This window comes from Sorex araneus, chromosome 10, assembly GCF_027595985.1.
Source record: "Sorex araneus isolate mSorAra2 chromosome 10, mSorAra2.pri, whole genome shotgun sequence".
NCBI classification, from domain to species: domain Eukaryota; kingdom Metazoa; phylum Chordata; class Mammalia; order Eulipotyphla; family Soricidae; genus Sorex; species Sorex araneus.
This window is the reverse complement of record NC_073311.1, coordinates 14,612,421-14,631,890: the sequence shown is the minus strand read 5'-3', so window position 1 is coordinate 14,631,890 and position 19,470 is coordinate 14,612,421. Positions and strand designations below refer to the sequence as shown.

Below are 19,470 nucleotides of genomic sequence, written 5' to 3'. Positions count from 1 at the left end.
AAGCAGTTGTGAAACTCACAGAAGTGCACAAAGCTATGTCAAAGTTAAAATAAAAGGTACCAAGGATAGAGAACAGAAGCACTTCAAACAAACCTCACAGCTACAATATCACAATCATAATTTTCTTTCTACACCTGCCATCGATCCACCCCACACTTTCGTTTCCTCTGATCTGCAAGTCTGTCCCGCTTCACTTCACATGATCTACTCCCAGAGCACTTTCTTATTTATACTAAGGTTTCCTTTAGTTGGGCCCGGGGAGGGTGGGGTGATCGCGTGTCAGATGTGCTCTCACAGCTGGCTTCAGAAGCAACGCCTTCTCCTTCTGCTGCGGTCTGTCTCAGGTCTTCTATGGAGAATGAGATTCGCACTAATGAATGTGTCCTCTGCTATTATTGCTGAGGCAATTAGGCCTCCCTGATGCTAGCGGCCATGCAGCTCGGGCATGTCTGCAGGCGGCTGCGGACCTCTGGGTAATCAATCATGCTTCTCGGCAGCGCTGTCAATCAGAGAGCGTCTGAGTGGCACCGATTGACAGTTCTCAGTGTGCTGACACTTTCCCTGCTTGCGCTGCTCTTTCGGGTCCATGGTAACACGGGCTTGGAGCCTGCTGTTTTTTCATCAGAGAGTGAATTTTTTTTTTAAATTTTTCTTTGCTCATGTTGATCCTTTCCTCCTACTTTGTCCTTTCAAGAACTATCATAGAAAATATAGTATCCAACACAAATGCCCCAGAGGGCCTCTCGGACATGGTCTCAATATATATGCATTATTCTATACTCCGTCTCTTAGCCTTCCGCTTCCTTGCCTTCCGATGACTCACACCACATCCTGATGATCCCAACTACAGTTCTGAAACATCTGTACTCCATCTTCATCTAACGTGTGACTATGTGTCTGACTTCTCCTTGGTGTCCAGAAAGCTGTGATCATTTATCAACAGGGAATTGTTCTTTCCATGTCAGAATTGTCCCTAATTGTATCACCAAACTCTATTTGTAGAGACCTCCACGCTAGATTTTTCAGGGTCACCTCAATTTCAAGTTGTCTGCTCTTCATACTACTGGTTCCAAGCCTTGGGTTGGAAAATCAAATCATTGTGCACAGCCAGAAACCACTCAAGTGAGCTTACTTTAAAGCAATTTTTGTATTGATATATTTTCTCCATCACACAGTCAGGAAGTCAGTAGAGAAATATCCATGTCAATTAGCCACTGCATTTTTTATTGCTGCAAACTGCAAGGAAACATTCTGTAATGCATAACAAACTGAAGCAGACGGTTCAAGAAGGTAGTCCATGCTAAGATAGGCCTAATAGGGATTTGTTAGGACCTAAGGCCCAGCCCTGCCCATGCCTTAGAGCACTTGCAAAGACCCTGCTCGCATGCACCCAGGCTCACACTGTCAGGCCCTAGCCCACCCTCAGAATCAGAGAACCCACCACACAGCCAGAATGAAAGGAAGGAGTCACTAAGGAGTGATGGCTTTTCTCGGCTAACCACAAGGACTGAATTTGTGTTTCCCAGATGTAACCACTCCTGAGAGTGAAGCTTCCTGACTGTCCATTTACAGGAAATATCCAAGGCCACTTAGAGATCCGCTGTAGCTTCATACACATGCAATACACACACACATACACACAGAAGCAGACCTGTGGGACTATGACTGCGTTCTATGAAATCACTCCATAAGGAAGGATGCTGAGCAACACGAAAGGGAGTCAGTACCTACACCGGCTCTACATGAAAACATGGAAGGAATCTCTTCTAAGCTGAGTCTGGTAGGGAGATTTGAGCTACAGTATTTGTTAGGATGACGGCAGAAACAATGCTGCTAACAGCTCAGAATTTAATGAGAAACCAACCCAAAACTGAAAGAGCATTTGGGAAAGGAGTGGAGGAGGGACATAATACTAATAGCTGACTCTCAGAACCACTGACTGTGTGCCAGAAAGTGTGCTATGCACAGCATGTTTGTTTTCTTTTGTAATTCTTACTGCAACCCCACAATATATTGTGAAATATACTCCCTAGAATAAAAATGGGGGCACAGTGAGGCTCACCAATCAGAGGAGCCAAAATTCAACCCCAGATTGTCTTATTTCGATACCCCAGTTTTCCAACACTTTGTCCTATGCAGTCAGTCTGGACTGACTGACCAGGGGAAAGAATGTTCCTTACGTTCCAAATTTTCTTATTTAAATACTATTTGCTTTGACTCTAAATTCACCAAATGACCTTCAAGTTATAATTTGCATCTCTAAATCAAGACAACAGGCAGAGTTTTATGAGTCAAATGAAAATAGTTTCTACTTGTAAAGTTCGAAATTGGTCTTTGAGCATTTAGTAACCAAGAGTCAGGTTCCTTGAGTTTAAAACTGTCCCAGCTTTAAATAGGGAACCAGATCTTGATATGATCCAGCACCATCTATAAGATCTCTAACATTCTTTTCTCTTTTTTTGTTTGGTTTGTTTTGGGAGTGAGGGTGGTTTCTTTTTGGGGTGGGACAAACTTGGCTTTGCTCAAGGAATATCCTGGCTCTGTGCTTAGGGTCACTCCTGGTGGTGCTAGGGTCCATATTCAGTGTTTGGGATGCAATCAGAGTCAGCTATATGCAAGGCATTACTCTCTCTCCAGTCCTTCCCCACCATTTTCACTAATAAATTCTACTTTTTTTCCCCATAGATAACACATCTCAATTTTATGCTTTGTTAAGAAGAAGTTGGCAACTGCCAATATTTAGCACATTAAAAACCTTACCCTCCATAAAGTTTAGACTATGCATCTTTTCTTTTCATATAAATATATTTTCTTTAGAGCTAAGCTGCCCAATACTAGAGTTCCTTGAAATAGGTTTATCCTTATATGCCAACTCTATTAGTGTTACCCCAATATCAGCCTTGCCCTTGTGCAGTCTCTGTGTTCTATCAAGAGAATAAGTAATGTTTTAACTAATACCTTCATCACTATTCTTTTGGGTTCCTGGACACAGTTTCCAAAGTGGACAGTATTTCCCCTACACAAGTTGTTCTTTTCACAGTGGCTTAGTGTCCTATAATTAAACTCATTCTAACACTGTTTACATCAGGTTCCGTGGAACCAGAGTCCAGTCCTATAAGTGGGACTTTTTTGACGTACTTCAAACCCCCCGCTGCCTTCAAATTACCAGTAACAAGCTCAGATTGTTGCTTGTGGTCCTAACTGATAGAAGACAAATCAGCGGTTCCCTCAACACACTCATTGGGCGTAATTCATTTGCCAGAACAGCTCAAAGAACTCAGAGAAACTTTCACATACTAGGTTGCCAGTTTATTATAAAAGGTCCTAATGCAGGAACAGTCAGATGGAAGAAATGCATAGAACAACGCAAGGAGATAAAGCATAGGACAGCTATGGCATTTCAGACAAGCTATTCTCCCTGAATCTCAGTGAAATCACCAACCGAAAAGTTTGCTTAATCCTGTCATTTGGAATTTCTCTGACAACTTCATTACATAGTCTTGATTAATTACAGCATTTGCCATTGGCAACTGATTCCATCTCCAGCCCCTTTCCGCTACCAGAGGTGGGGGAATGAATTACCATTGAGCCTGAAAAGTTGAGTCTTCTAATCACAAGGTCAGAGCCTCCAGAAACAACTTCTATTCTTAGGTATGGTCCAAAAGTTATCACATTAACTTAAGCCTCCTCAAAATCTTAGTGCTGCTCCTCACTTAGGAAATTGTAAAGGTTTTTAGAGCTTTGTCCCAAAAATAGAGTGAATGATCAAATCTATTATTATTATAAACTATTACAACCTAAACCAACAAAATGTTTCATATAAAATATATGCAGGGGTTGGAGCAATAGCACAGCAGATAGGGCACTTGCCTTGGACCCGGGTTTGATTTCCAGCATCCCATATGGTCTCCCGAGCACCACCAGGAGTAATTCCCAAGTGCATGAGCCAGGAGTAACCCCTGTGCATCCCTAGGTGTGACCCAAAAAGTCACTATATATGTGCAATATACATATGTATATGTATACATACATATATATGCATACATGTTGTTATTTATAATACTTTACAAATAGCATCTATATACAAAATATTGTTATCTGTTTTGTCTAAAAGAAGAGGCTGCAAAACACATGTCGTATGGACAGATCAAAAGCCCTCAAAGATCTGTACCACCATCCTCTTGCTAAGGGCCCCTCAATGTCTTCATGACCTTGGTGGAAGATCTGTGAAACAATATGGAGTAAATCCTTTGGAGGGGGCCTGACGGAGCAGGTTTGTTTTAAGGGCCACACCCAGAAGGTCTCAGGGTCAAGCTCCCACCAAGTCTCAGCTATATCAGGACCTCTTAAACTTTCTCCACTGTGACCCCTTCTCACCTGAAAGATGAGAATTTGATAGACAAAATACAAATTTGAAATACAAAAAGAGGATTTGATGATAATAAATTTATTTTAAAACAAAAATTTTAACATCACATGAACCCCTATATCACAAATAGCTTGTCACTCGACCATTAGCGCCATGCTCAAAGCTCAGTGTTGATCCCATGCCTGATTCTCTAATTTCATCCCAACCCAGGCCTTAACTGGGGATGAGACTCTTCCATATGTGCTTTAGCTACAGGAAATTCCCCTTTCCAAGTAAGGCAAACATATTTCTATGGAAGCTGCTTTGTCTTTTCTACCATTTTTTCTGTATTCACTACTTCCACTGGCAAGCTAAGACATGGAAGTGGGTTACTGAAAAGTCAAGTCAGAAGTAAAATGGAAACACATTTTTCAGGCCCTGAAGAGTGAACAGAAATGGCCCCGTTGCCTTTTTCGAGCAGTTGGCACAATGGTGAAAATGTAGCACTCGGTATGTGGCCTGCAAGTCTCATTATTTTACAATTATACCTGGATGTCAAACATCAGGGTTGGCATTTAAAGCCCATGGAGTTGCGAGTGTTTAAAATGTTCACGTCTGCCTTCTGCAAAAGTTAAAGTGAAGAGAAGACAGGTCTTTTTAACATAGCATGTGTTTTTCCTAACTAGCCAGTAACAAGTTGCAGGAAAGAGTTATACAGGTACTTACTATTTATAACCCATGGCCACATCCACAAAATACTTTCTTCTCTGCCGATAGACGTTGTCCTTAAATCCCTTAAACAAAAAAAGAGATTAAATGATTTAAGAGGGCCCAAAAATTACATCTGGAAAACCTAAGAGAAAAGCACTGTGATTTTCATCGGGCCTTCGGGTGTTAATATTGTCATTGGACGGCCGTTGGGATAACAGCCCAAGCACTGGATCTGCTTACAATACAACCTCATTAAATTTGTGCTGTGCAAGAATGCAGGTGATGTTTGCCTTTCTGCAAAGTAGGCAGAATGGCTTAGTTAAGCAAACTGATTTTGTGAACCGATATTTCTTTTGGGTCTCAATTATAATCTACATGTAATTGCTCTCGATCACAAACTCATCTTATCCTGTCATTAAAACTAGTCTCTTTAACATGGTTATTCAATAGGTTAGCTTAAATTTAATTGCTTCGTGTAAATGGACAATAAACATATTTAAAATTCTATTATTCACAGACCAGAGAGGAAGCAGGAGGGTTTTCATGACTTGTGTACAGACAATCCTGGTGTGATCTGTGGCACTACATGGTTCCCTCTCCCACCAGCCCCCCACTGCCACTCCCAGCATCATCAAATACCACACTGGAGGCCCCAAACCCTTCCCATGTGTGGCTTCTGAAGAGACACTTGTGCGGGCCTGCAACCTCTGATCTGGCAAAGCAACACTGCACAATTGGGCCCTGGCATTGAGCCCCTATTGTTCGGCCAAGAGTTGCAAGGTGGGCGGGGTGGGGGGGGTGGGGGGGGACCTGGGCCTACTGAGAGCACTGCTTGGAAGACCCCCCCAAAATAAAACAAAATAAATTAGTATCCCCTTACTCATAATAATCACCAAATGCCCAAATCGGTACAAATTAGAGAGATTTTGCTGGTTATAATGAACACAGCTACACAATAGAAAAGCCATCACAAGTAACTCAGGCCCACGACAGCATGTTAGCTCCATTCCACTCTGAATTCCTATGATGTGAATTAGTCTTCAGCCAACTTCAAGCCTTGTCTCCATGATCATGCCCTTGGGAAATTGAAAATTCTGTCTGTCATTCTTCAGTCAAGAGGAATCCTTCTGAGAGGACTTTCTGGTTTATTCAAGAATCTTTCCTCTTCCCAACAGACTTTCCATTTTCCTTCACCTTCAGGTACTTACAGACTACCAATTCTTTCAGGAGTTGTTTCATCAAACTGCTGGAAGCTCAGAGGAATTATGACAATTCAGTGGAATTGTTTCCATTTAACTTCAAACCTCAGCAACCTTCTCAAGCCAAAGGGTAACTAGTGAGCCAAGCAGGGATCACTCTGAGAATGGATCCAGACAGAATATAAAGAAATAAAATAAAAACAGCCACTGGGATCATGGGCTTTCCATGAAAAAAAAAGGGGGCCAGTCCACCAATACCTTGATACCTCTGCAACAATTAACACTTCTCTACATGGTGGGCTATTGAAAAGGAACCTTAAAATCATTAGAAAATCATACCAGCCTCTCATCTGGTGAAACAGAACAGAACTCAAGGATAGAAATCTTCACATAAATGACTATTGGTCAGATATGAAGAATTCCTACAACCTTTATCTCAAGATTAAAAAGTTGGTAATAGAAGATTTTGAAGTACCCTGCAGAAATTAAACATCCCTATCCTAAAAGCTAGCACTTTCTTCTTTATAAATTGAAAGTTGGGGTATGTTTGTGTGTGTGTTAACTATGGTTAAAAATGCTTTTTTAGGGGGCTAGAGCGATAGCACAGTGGGTAGGGCATTTGCCTTGCACGCGGCCGACCTGGGTTCGATACCCAGCATCCCATATGGTCCCCTGAGCACCGCCAGGAGTAATTGCTGAGTGCTGAGCCAGGAGTAACCCCTGTGCATCGCCAGGTGTGACCCAAAATGAAAAAAAAATGTTTGTTTAGGACCAGAGAGATAGTACAACAGGCAGGGTGTTTGCCTTGCATGTGGCCAGCCCGAGTTCAATCCCTGGCACCCCATATAGTTCTCTGAGAAGCACTAGGAGTGATTCCCGAGTGCAGAGTCAGAATTCCTGAGCACTGCCAGGTATAGCCCCCAAAACAAAACAAAACAAAACAAAACAAAAAAAGTCTTGTTAAGTCTTCAAACGTGTACATACAAATTGCCTGACTATGATTACCATATTTACAAGTGGGTCTGTGTGACCTGAGAAAAGGTCCCAGACAGTACCAGACAGGATCATTGCTTCAAGGCTCTAGTTGCTTCCCTTGTGGCCTTATCAGGCAACCTGGAAGCTAAGACCGAAGAGTTCTAAGCACCTTTAATACTCAAAAAGGAAGCAAACCATGACAAAAGATAAAGAATCTCGCGAAAAGCACATCTGTTCCCTAGTTCCTGCCAAGCCAGACACCATGGCAACCGTATCATAATCTACTGGGTTTCCTGAAGAATCTCAAATGTCTCTCCCAGCAAGCACCTGCACCTTTTCCAGGCATGCAAAGAGAGTGATTTGCTCATCATGCCTCATTAGTCTAGTGTGCTGGTGATTACCCAAATGCTGTGGGCACTCCAGCGCTTCCAGGATTGAACTCTGGACTGGCAAAATGACACAGGGATGCGAGCTAGCTAACTACACTAGCGATTACAATGGGGGCAGAGCCAACCTTGGCTATTCATTCTGGACTGATGTCAGGGAGAAGGTTACCAGATTACAGGACGGCCTGCATATTTGTAGCATGCTCAAGCTAAGAAAAAAAAATATGATTTGTTGTTTATGTGAGATCTAAATTGGACTGGGCATCATGCATATACATTATATACATATTTACAAAATTTGGCGGCCCTCAGTGTCTGAAGTAAATGCTGCATACCCACCCTTTGGATCAGTTTAAATCCAGGGGAACAGAAGACCAGTTCACACCTGGAAGTACTAAATGTATGTTGGCACTCAAGGCACAACCCTCAAATAGGTCAACTTTGGTGCAATATTAGCACTGTAGCACTGTTGTCCCATTGTTCATCAATTTGCTCGAGTGGGCACCAGTAACGTCTCCATTGTGAGACTTGTTGTTACTGTTTTTGGCATATCGAATACACCTCAGGTAGCTTGCCAGGCTCTGCTGTGTGGTGGGATACTCTCAGTAATTTGCCGGGCTCTTCGAAAGGGATGGAGGAATTGAACCCAGGTCGGCCATGTGCAAAGTAAATGCCCTACCCGGTGTACTATTGCTCCAGTCCAGCCCGGTTGCAATATTAGAATTTTCCAAGTCCCTCTGAGCCATTATAATATAATCATTCTTGTCTTGGTACCAGAATTTTTCTCTAGGAACACCCACAAAAACACTTAGACAACTCTTTCCATACTCATCAAATAACAACAAATTTAAAATATCAACTTAACAACTACTAATTTAACAAAGAAAAGGCATGTTCCAGAAAATGCTTTTTTTCTGAAACATGAAACACCTATTTATTAAGAGATTTAAAAATTTCAAAATAAAATATCAACTTGCTGATATTAAATTTTGCACAATGAACATGAAATGCACTTAACAAAAAAATCTATGTGGGTTTTTTAAGACAAGTGAGATAAGAGACTGCTAAGAACTTGTAGTTATTTCAAGTGGACGTGCAGAAAATAAAAAAACGGTATCATAAGGTGGTTATAATTAGGAATAATGGGACCAAATTAATAACTGTAAAATCTGCACTGGGTACAGAAATACAGTTTTCACAGCAAGGTCATCTCAGTTCCTGTGGCTGGGTGGTTAAAATAGCTGACCCCCTTTTTCCAGTTTGAGTAATTTTCAAACTGGACTGAAAGGAGCATTAGGAAATAGAAGGTTAGTGAGAAATCCTTTACTGTCCAATCATTGATCTGAATGATTTAATACAGCATTTCTGTTGTCAGGATGAAACATTTTTACTCTTGCCAAAATTCTTTCCAATTGTTTTATTAAGTAGAATTTTCTAACATCCCTTTGAAGTCAATAAGAATTTTATTTTCACTTTTTTACATCAAGAATTTAAGGTGTAGGGAGCTTGAGTGTTAGTATAGCAGGGAGGGCATTTGCCTTGCATGTGGTCTACCCGGGTTCAATCCCCGGCATCCTATATGGTCCCCCAAGCACCACCAGGAGTAATTCCTGAGTGCAGAGTCAGATGTAAGACCTGTGCATCACTGGGTGTGACCCAAAAAGCAAAAAGACAAAAAGAATTTAAGGTGTAGGTAAAGAGGCTTGTCCAAGGTCATCCTGCAAGCCAAGAGGCGTGTCTGGGCAGGTCCTACTACTGCTGTTCTCACAAATCAAACCCTTCTGCTCAACTTGACTCCTCTGGTGGTAGCAAAGGGAGAAGTAAGTAGAGTATTATTATAAAGGGTTGGGTTTTGTCTTGTTTTGTTTTTTAGTTTTTTCCTCTCAGAGAGCTCGGCAAGCTACTGAGAATATCTCACCCGCACGACAGACCCTGGCAAGCTACCTATGGTGTATTCGATATGCTAAAAACCAGTAACAACAAGTCTCACAATGGAGACATTACTGGTGCCCACTCAAGCAAATTGATGAGCAACAGGATGACCTTGACAGTGACAGTGACAGTTTCTTGCTAATATTCTAGAAATGTACCTGTTAAGAACTATGGATTTTTTTTTCCTGAAAAATTAGGCCATACTGGCACATACAGCATACCACGTCTTTTGAGTGAACCTGGACTTTTGATAACCAAATTCTTTCTGTCTGACCACTTGCTTGGTAAGCTGCAGATTGACAGGAGTTGGTTTGCTGTGCAAAAGACTGGCTAGATTGAAGGTTATAGCAGTTATCAGATAACTATAGCAGTTAACAGGTTCCTTGAAATCAGAGGATCTGAAACTTAAGTGGAGACTTGTTCCAAGTTGTTCTCTGCTGCTCAGGATTGGATTTCTGGGTTTCCTCCACTTGAATGAAATGAATATACAGAAACCATTACCCTGAGACCACAAAGCCCTCCCATAAGCATGAGTGATCTTCCTGTGCTTCCCCCTTTTATCTCTCCGTTTTTACACCAGGGTTACCATGGGGCCAAGGGGGTAGAGGGAATGCTTGTAAGGAATGAGTGCATTGCTTACTTCTCCCAGACTATTAACTGCAGTTCATTCTGACCATAAAGAAGTTCCAGGTCTCTTGTGTCCAATAAAAACTGATGTAAAGAGGGAGAGTGGGAATAAAGGGAAAGGCTTACCTAAGTATCATATTTCTTTAAAGGTGGTCATTTTTATTGGAGTGGAGGAGAGAGGGTGGTAGATGGATTTAGAGGAGAAGCAGGAAGAGATACATGCATCTTCCAAGCGGCCTTATTCTAAAAATCGCTGCCTTTCCACTGAGACTGGGGCGCTTTCCATTACTCTACTCCTTAACTACCTCCAGTCAAAGAAAATAGAAAGGAGAATTTTATTCTCTCACTAAGCTCCATAATGCCTAGTCCTCCCTAGTTTCCCAAAAGGGTCATCAATTTCAGTTCCTCGTTTTTCCAAGGGTCACCATCTGCAAGCATATTTCAGCCTATCTCATTCTACAGACATATTCTCCAAGGTTTCAAAGCTCCTCTCTGTCCAACCCTTTTAAAAATAAATGCTGTATGGAAATGCCATCCTTCTAACCTGCTTCCAGCCAGCGCATATGTACTAGGAAGCTTTATCATTTGAAAATCTGTTCAGTTACAGGGGAAAAAATCCTGAATTGCTCGACAATAAAGCTTTACAGCACATAACATGGGACACTGCATAGCAATGGGTGGAGCTGAGAGAGCACATGTAAATGGATTCTATGGGCCACTTACTGGGTGATCGGCATCCAGCTCAGATCCATACATGAGAACTCTGTGAGAGCATTTGTCTAATTCAGAGATCTTCCGGGGAAACCAGGGCACGTCCTCTAGCTCTGTTGAAAGCACAGTGCAGGTTCAAAACATTAGCTCACAGATTGTATTTTCCCCCATGCAACATTTGTCCGATTGCAAAAATCACCCAACAAGTAAAACGCAGCCTTGCCTTCCTCCTCAGTCCAAATGTTCTCCGGGGGATTCAGTGTCACGATTGTGGTCTGAAACTTCAGCAGCTGGATGAGCTCGTTGAATTCTGTTTTGCCACACTCACAGTCCACAAAGATTTCAACTTCTGAACTTCTTCTTCGGGATCGTCTGGATTCAATATGAAGCATATTGACATGCTTTTCCTGTGAAAACAGGGCAAATCTCTGAACCACCTTCTGGGTATAATGATAGGAATTCCAAGTTCTATCCTTGTTCAAAGTATCATGTGTCCACGAAGGAGGAAAATAACAAATTCCTCCTCCTTTGTTTATCTCAAACATGAAAATGCTCCTGACCATGTGTTTGCTCATAGAAACAGATCCTGGAGGATCTGTCTATAAAATGAAGGGGTATTCAAGAATATAAAAAGAAGGGGTCACAAAGATAGTACAGAGGACAAGGCACTTTCCTTGCAACCGGCCAGCATGGATTCAATCTCTGACACACCATATGGTCCCCTCAGCCTTTTCAAGAATCCTGAGCGCAGTGTCAGGAGTAAGCCCTGAATATAGCCAGTGTGGCCCCAAAATAAAACAATAAAAAAAAGAATCACATGAGGGGCTAGAGAAGTAGTACAGCAGGTAGGACACTTGCTTTCCACATAGCAGACCTAGGTTCAATCCCCAACATCTCATATGGTCCCCCATCCCCTGCCAGGTGTGATCCCTAAGTGAAAAGCTAGGAGTAGTTCTTTTTTATATATATATACACATAGGAAAACTACATTTATTTCATGTATCTGAGAAAAACTCTAGAACAAAATGTTTTATATATATGATATATATGCAATTATATATCATATATGATTTCAGTCTTATTTGTATTTCATCATAAATTTTGATTCTCTTAAACCAAATTTCTTGAGATGACTTTCTGAAGATGTCATCCAAGAATTCTGCAATCTAGAGATGCTCAGAATAGAACAACTGAAAGAAATCAAATGCAATTGTCCTTGGATTTAAATTGAAGAATTATTAAAAGTGACTTTGATCTTTTAAAAATTCTTCATTTACAACAGTTTTATTTCTGACAGTAATAGAAACAAATGAATTTCACAAAATGGCATGCAGGAGGAAGATGATAAGCTCCGAATGGCATCCAAACAATGCACCAATCATCCATATTATAAGTATTGCTAATAGCATTCATATGAAATATGTCTGCTTTATTGATTCATTTACATTGAATTTACCTCTTTTGGTGAAGTCATTCTCATTTATTTGTTTTTTTTGGCTTCTTTTATTTTTAATTTATTCTTTTATTGAATCACCATGTGAAAGTTACAAAGCTTTCAGGTTTAAGTCCCAGTTATACAATGCTCAAACACCCATCCCTTCACCAGTGCACATATTCCACCACCAACGATCACAGTATAACTCCCCTCACCCCCCCACCTCCCCAGCCCTCCACCCTGCCTGTGTAACTGAAATTTTCACATTATTTTTACTTTATTTTTATTACATTCAATATTTCAACAAAAAAATCTTCACTATTACTATTTGGAGTTTCTCCCCCCTAAAGTTGGACCTGCTGTAAAGGAAGCATTTGATAATTTGTTTTCCATTGCTGAGAATGAAGAGGTATGAGGTCAAGCAGCCACACTAGCAGCCACACGGTTTTGGATTTTCGTATTTTAGTATTTTAGTAACTAAGTCCAGAGAAATATCTGCCAGAAATTGAATCATTGCAAGCTTGTACCTCTCAGTTACTTTATATTCCACATATCAGTGCAACCTTTCTATGTCTGTCTCTTTCTTTCTGACTCATTTCACTCAACATGACACTCTCCATGTTGATCCACTTATATGCAAATTTCATGACTTCATGTTTTCTGACAGCTACATAGTATTCCATTGTGTAGATGTACCAGAGTTTCTTTAACCAGTCATCTGTTTTTGGGCACTCTGTTTTTTTCCAGATTGTGGCTATTGCAAACAGTGCTGCAATGAACATAGAAATGCAGATGTCATTTCTACTATACCTTTTTGCTTCTCCGGGGTATATTCCCTGGAGTGGTATTGCTGGGTCAAATGGAGAGCTAGGAGTAATTCTTGAGTACCACTGGGTGTGACCCTGAAACCATATATACCTACATATACATATATGAATATGTATACATACATATGTATACATATATATTAATAAATAATATAAAATTTATTATAATCATCATTTCCCAGAATGGTCCACATCCCACTGGTCCACATAAGGCATGTGAGGGAGGGGGAAATTTAATGCTTAAAAATAAGGTTTAATACTTAATACCTCTGTAGCAAAGGTATTAAGTATTAAACTTAATATTTAAACCTTAAAAACTTAATATTTAAACCTTAAAAATATGGTTTAATACTTAATACACAAAAAGAGAGAGCGAGCATATGGAAATGCCCTGCCACAAAGGCAGGGTGGGGTTAAGGGGATAGGGTGGGGATGGTGGGAGGGATGCTGGGACCATTGGTTGTGGAAAATGGACACTGGTGGAGGGATGGGCACTTGATCATTGTATGACGGAAACGTAAGCATGAAAAGCTGTAAGTCTATAACTTTGTCTCATGGTGATTCACTAATAAAATATTAAAAAATTAAAATAAAAGGTTTAAATTTCTCCCCATTATGCTGTCTTCTTCTTCCAAGTTAAGTCAAAACTAAGTTCTCCTCTTAATTCTAACCTAGCCACAAATAAGCAGATACCCTCCCTGGAACTGTGACTGGTATACACTGACTGTGAGATGCTTTCAAACAGAATCCTCGGGGTGCTTAGAGATTTTAGGAAAGGAGTTAGGCTGGGTAGTTTCCAAGGCCAATGTGAGATAAAATCAAACAACATCTTCCTCTAAATAAAGAAACCAGTTCTGTGACCAGAAAACTAAATGTTCTATTTCTGCTTTTATTAACCTTTGCACTAAAGACACACTTTCTTAACTGGCTGACAAAAAGGTTAAAATTAATATTAAGTTCAAGGTTGAAGAATCTTCACACACATCATGTCACGTTGGGTTTTTAATGTCCTTTGGTGGAAGCAGAGCAGATATTTTTAGATGAAGAACCTGAGGTCCATATGGGTTAAGTGGCTTAGCTAAGACCCCATGACTAGCTGATGGCCAGCTGAAAATTCCAGCCTGCTAACCCTTTCTCCAGGGACTTTATCACTGCACCCAGATGTCTAATTGAATTGGCCTGCCTTTGGGCACTATATAGAGACAGTGCTGGATGATATAATTATGTGTAAAATATTTCCCCAGATTTCCATTACCACTGTTTATGGTAGCTGATCCTCTCTTCAAGGTCAAAGGAGAACAAGGAAATATTTGCCAAGCAGGCTGTTAATTCCCCCATTATGGTCATTAAAGACGCATCACAATAATGCCTTGTGTCTGTGCACTTTAAAGCACTTTCACTCATATTATTTCATCACAACAACCCTATTAGGTCGGGATTAACGCTGCTCATTCACAAATGAAGAAATTAAATCTAGGAAGCAGCTAACGATTAGCCAAGCCAGGAGACACACACCTGATTCCCTGACTGCAATCCCGACCATCCTTCCACTGTGTCACTGCTGAAGGCAGCACACAGAGAGAAGAAGCCCCTTAACTAACACCCTGAACAACAGCCGGAGGCCCCAAACCAATGTAAGGATAGGCGGTTCTGAAGGGGAAGGGAGTCAGCAGGGGTGACCTGGCAAGAAGGTTGTTTTAGGCTTCCCCACCCTCCCCCTCCACCCTGCTCTTCTCCCACAGCCCCACATCTGGGCATGAGGAAGGGCTACTGCACTTTTACAACAGACTGTGAGAACCAGGGACTAGAGTAACGGTACAGCAGAGAGTGCGTTTGCCTTGATGTGGTTGACCCAGGTTCGATCCCTGGCATCCCATATATTCCTATGAGCTTGCCAGGAGTGATCCCAGAGCACAAAGTGCCAGGAGTAAGCCCTGAGCACCGCCAGGTGTGGATCCCCCTTGCAAAAGAAAGAGAGAATCAGCCTTAGCTTGGATGTAAGTCGAGTGGCTCATATGTTTAAAAGTATTGTATTAGGGCCAGGAATAAGACTCAACAACAAAACACATTCCTTGCATGTATGAGGTCCTGAGGTCTATCCCTGGCACCACGTAGATGGAGAGGGAAAAAAACACACTAAATATATGTGTACTGTTACACCTAGTTTTACTGGATATAAGACCAGATTCCTACTTCCTTTTTTATCTATTCATATTTTTTTGCCTCTGGGGCCACACCCAGTGATGTCTGGAAGTTGCTCCTGGGGTGGCTCTGTGCATTGCTGGGGTGAGGGCATTGCTAGCAATGTAGGGAGACTGAAGGTAATACTCCCACCTGCAATGCACGTACTCCAACTCTATTAGCTACCTTCTTAGCTGGCTCTACAATCTAAGCGGGTCAGATGAATTTCCCTACTTAAGTAGTCTCCTTACCAATAAAGTTAACAAAAGAATGAATAATATAAAAATTTTAAAGATGCATTAAATTCGTGAAGCAGTGAGGCTTCAGGGAATACCTATACTCATGCATCTCATTTTATGCAAAAATGTACTCCTAGGACAACTCAAATGTTAACAAATCAAATCATGCTCTTGATATTTAAAGATACCCTGTTTGGCTCTTTTTGTGTTTGCATTTCCAGGTGTGAGGATCACATTTTTTAATTACTGGCTTCCCCACCTGCCAACAGTCTGCAAAATTACTAATGGGCTACTCTGAATTAATAAAACAGTCCACACAAATGTGCTTATTTCACTGTTTGGCAAACACTTTCCTCGCAAGGCCTTATGAAATTTGGTTTCTTTGAGCTTTTCAACATATTATCTGGCAATTTATTCAGTCATGCATCAGTACAGAAGACAGGTTTGAACCAGGCACACAGTGACTTTTGGAATGATGTAATGATAGTTTACATTCACCTGAAAGAGTTTCAGTGCTTTCACCAATCCTCCAACTTCATTTTTCAAGGAGAATACAACAGCCGTCTTGCCACTTTCTGAAGCAGTTTCACTTTTACTGTTTCCCTTATTAACATTTTTATCATCATTTTTGCTGCTGTTAGCTTTATTGAGCTTCAAGAAGGTAGAGACACACACAGAGAAAACATTCGTTAGGAATCCAGAGTTTTTAATAACTAAATATAGGATTCATTCAGAACTCCATTCATTTGCTGGAAGCCCTAGCTATCATAGAAATGAGAAAGTGCCATGTCACCCACAATTGTTCATCATAAATATTAGTCTAATTTACTCTTACATGCTATTTTTCAGTGCCCTCAAATATCATCCGGTGGTTGAAATGAAAGGGGAATAAGATTTGCTCCACTTTAATAGCAACAGAAATCTGACCATCATGAACTATAAGGTTGAATTAACTTCTGCCTTCCTTTCTAGGTTTATTTTATAAAATGAAATCTATTGAATCATAGCAAATTATATTAATTACAAAATATATGAAAATAAGACAAAACATTCATCACAATAATAATTTTATTTCAATTTAATCTTTAAACCAAATGTTTGAAGCTTGAGTATGTGATTCAGAGGTAGAGCATTGCATGGATGATGCCCTAGGTTTGATTTCCAGCACCAAATATATATGTTTCTGGTGCATATATACAAATATATGTATATATTTTTTCCATTCCACAATGTGTCAGGACATGCACTGAACCTAGTAACCTTATTTTCTGCAATGAGATACACATGATGTAGGTGAGTTTATCTGCAAAAATCCAACATAAAGGGTTTTATCCCATTGTGACCATCCGTATCAAGAGATGTTATCTAAGAAGTGTTAATAAAATTTAGCCAGAGTAAGAGGAAAGACAAGGAGGAAGGAAGGAAGGAAGGAAGGAAGGAAGGAAGGAAGGAAGGAAGGAAGGAAGGAAGGAAGGAAGGAAGGAAGGAAGGAAGGGAGGTAGGAGGGAGGGAGGGGGAAAGGAAGGAAAGGAGAGAGGGAGGGAGGGAGAGATCATAATTAGGAGCATAAAGTAAAATTTAAGAAACATCATTAATAATTTAAGATACTATGATACCTTATGAAGTAAGACTATTAGTCTTATTGGCTAAAGGTAAAAATGGCAGATTCCATAAATTCAGATTACTCTGTCAGAAATGCAGAATAAAAAGATGTAAATTTACTTGACAGGAAAAGTAAAGTTACATTGCACAATTCTGTGTATGTTTTTTGCTAATGAAGTAGACAGAGAACCTTCTCCTGGCAAAAAAGTGATATAGTACAACTACATCAATTATATTACTTCTTCATGAAACTGAGAAATGTACATTTCCTACTAAACCCAGTGCATAGTGACTTACCTTTGTCTTCTCTGATTTCCCTACTGACTTTATTTTCACATGTTGTATTGTCTCACTCACAGATTTATATATCATGGAAATGAATATTTTATTATTTATGAGTTAAGGGAGATAAGTTTATGCAGACATTGACATTTGACTGTATTAGTCATTAAAAACTCTAAAGTCTTAGTATTCTCAACATCTGCCTCACCTCACCATATAATACACAGACATGCAAATCTTATATTTCTAAATAGATTATTTTTGTCTATGAAAAGGGTCATACATTAGTCACAGAGTGTTCCTTATTTTCCTTCTAGCAGTTCATTATTTAAAATTCCTCAGCATAATATCTCATCCAAATATTCATGATATTTAAATGTTTAAAAATCTATTTATGTTTCTGGTCTGTTTTGGCAAATTAATTTAAATAGTTCCACAAACTTGCTCTGATTATATTTCAACATTTTTAGCAATAATAACCTATCAGTACAATATAACCCTCTGGCACATATTGGGAGCTACAATATTAAAACTTTGATACAGACTGAATTGGATTTGGTTGATAAACTCGGACAGCACTTTAATGAAATATCACTTAATAGTTTTCAAACCATTTTAAATTTTAAATAAAATGTAGAAACATTTTCACTATCCTTTTAAAATCCTATACCTTTTATCTTTTAAAAACATGCTTTATTATTTTTTTAGTATTTAAGTACAAAAATTGTTTCAAATGCTGAAATAGTATATCCTCCATTGTTGTGTTACTTTTGAAAAGGTAAGGAGTAATAAGGTACACAGGAAACTTTTCAAAATAATCAGAATTTTTTAAAACTCCAATAACTAGCACTGTACACGAGAATAGAAAATATTGTGTTTTAAAGATCAAAATTTTCAATGAAAAGAAGCTAGAAGAAACAAAATCTTGAAGGAACCATAGAAATGTATTTCACTTCTCTCTATTCCTAGCCATGCATAATAGAAATAACTTAAATTTTCAAAAGTTATAGACACTTTTTGTTTGCTACGATACGAAACATTGGTTCATACAGTCTATTGATGTTCAAAACTAGTTTCATATCATTTCTATTTATAAACTTTGTGGAGAGAAGTTTTAACAAGTAGAGATCAGTAACATCGACTTATGGGGCAAAGAAGGCAGGCTGGAAAGGGCAGGAGGGAAGCAGGGCAGACAGATGAGAGAGGAAGAGTTAAGGTGCATGTGGTCCCTCTATGCTAGGTGACCAGATGCAAGGATAAAGCCACTACCCTGGAAAACACCTCTCTTAGTGCCAGCTACTCAGTACTCACTGTTACGCTTCCAAGTAGCTGATGCTCTTCGGGAACTGCTGAATCCAAGGAAAACCCTCTCCTTGCCCAGTATTTACTGGAAAACATCATCATTGCTGGCTGCATGGGTCCCAGTGTAATTTTCTTCCTCTGCAGCAGGGGGACTAGTGGAGCAGCAGCTGTCCTGGTGGTGCCTGGGAGAAGGGACTTGAGAACTGCAGCCCACTCGGGGCACTGTCCAGAACCCTGGGACTGAAAAAAGAGCAGCGAGAATCCTCCCCTCCCCAGTTCCTTTATAAGGATGACTAAGGGCTGATGGAAGCTGATTAGAAAGAAACTCATTTCTAGCTGCTGATGGCCGCAGCCAGATTACAGATCTGAAGCCTGGGGTTATCTGTGTTGGTGGGGTGATTTGTTTCATAGGTCGAGTAGCCATTTGGGCGTGGGTGGTAGACAACAATACAAGATGGGGGTGTTATTTCTAAGAGAACTATCTGTCCCTGATGTCAGCTCTCATCTTTCAAATCTTCTACTGACAAGTCATCCTTATCCTTTAAAAGGTGACTATAAACTCGTGGATTTTGTGCTTCCTTTCCTCCCGAAATGAAAATAATTAGAAGGAAAGCACTGCTGAATCCCCGCACCATTCTTTTTCTTTACATTAATAAGCTTTTCTGCTCTAATTTGTTATAACTGTGTGCACGTGCATGCGTGAGAGAGATGGC

The 19,470-nt window shown here is 40.1% G+C and overlaps 1 protein-coding gene across 1 annotated transcript in view; it reads right to left on the bottom strand.

Annotated features, from left to right (window-relative positions):
* TPH2 (tryptophan hydroxylase 2) overlaps positions 1-18,880 on the bottom strand; it is a 124,451-nt gene extending 105,571 nt beyond the window's left edge. Inside the window, exons 1-5 of the mRNA XM_004602678.2 lie at positions 18,767-18,880; positions 16,070-16,222; positions 11,113-11,296; positions 10,902-11,002; positions 5,075-5,142 (exon numbers count right to left, since the gene is read on the bottom strand). Of these exons, the coding sequence (XP_004602735.1) occupies positions 5,075-5,142; positions 10,902-11,002; positions 11,113-11,296; positions 16,070-16,222; positions 18,767-18,871 (611 nt within the window). The 5' untranslated portion in view covers positions 18,872-18,880. The remainder of the gene's footprint in view (positions 1-5,074; positions 5,143-10,901; positions 11,003-11,112; positions 11,297-16,069; positions 16,223-18,766) is intronic.
* Positions 18,881-19,470: the final 590 nt, after the last annotated feature.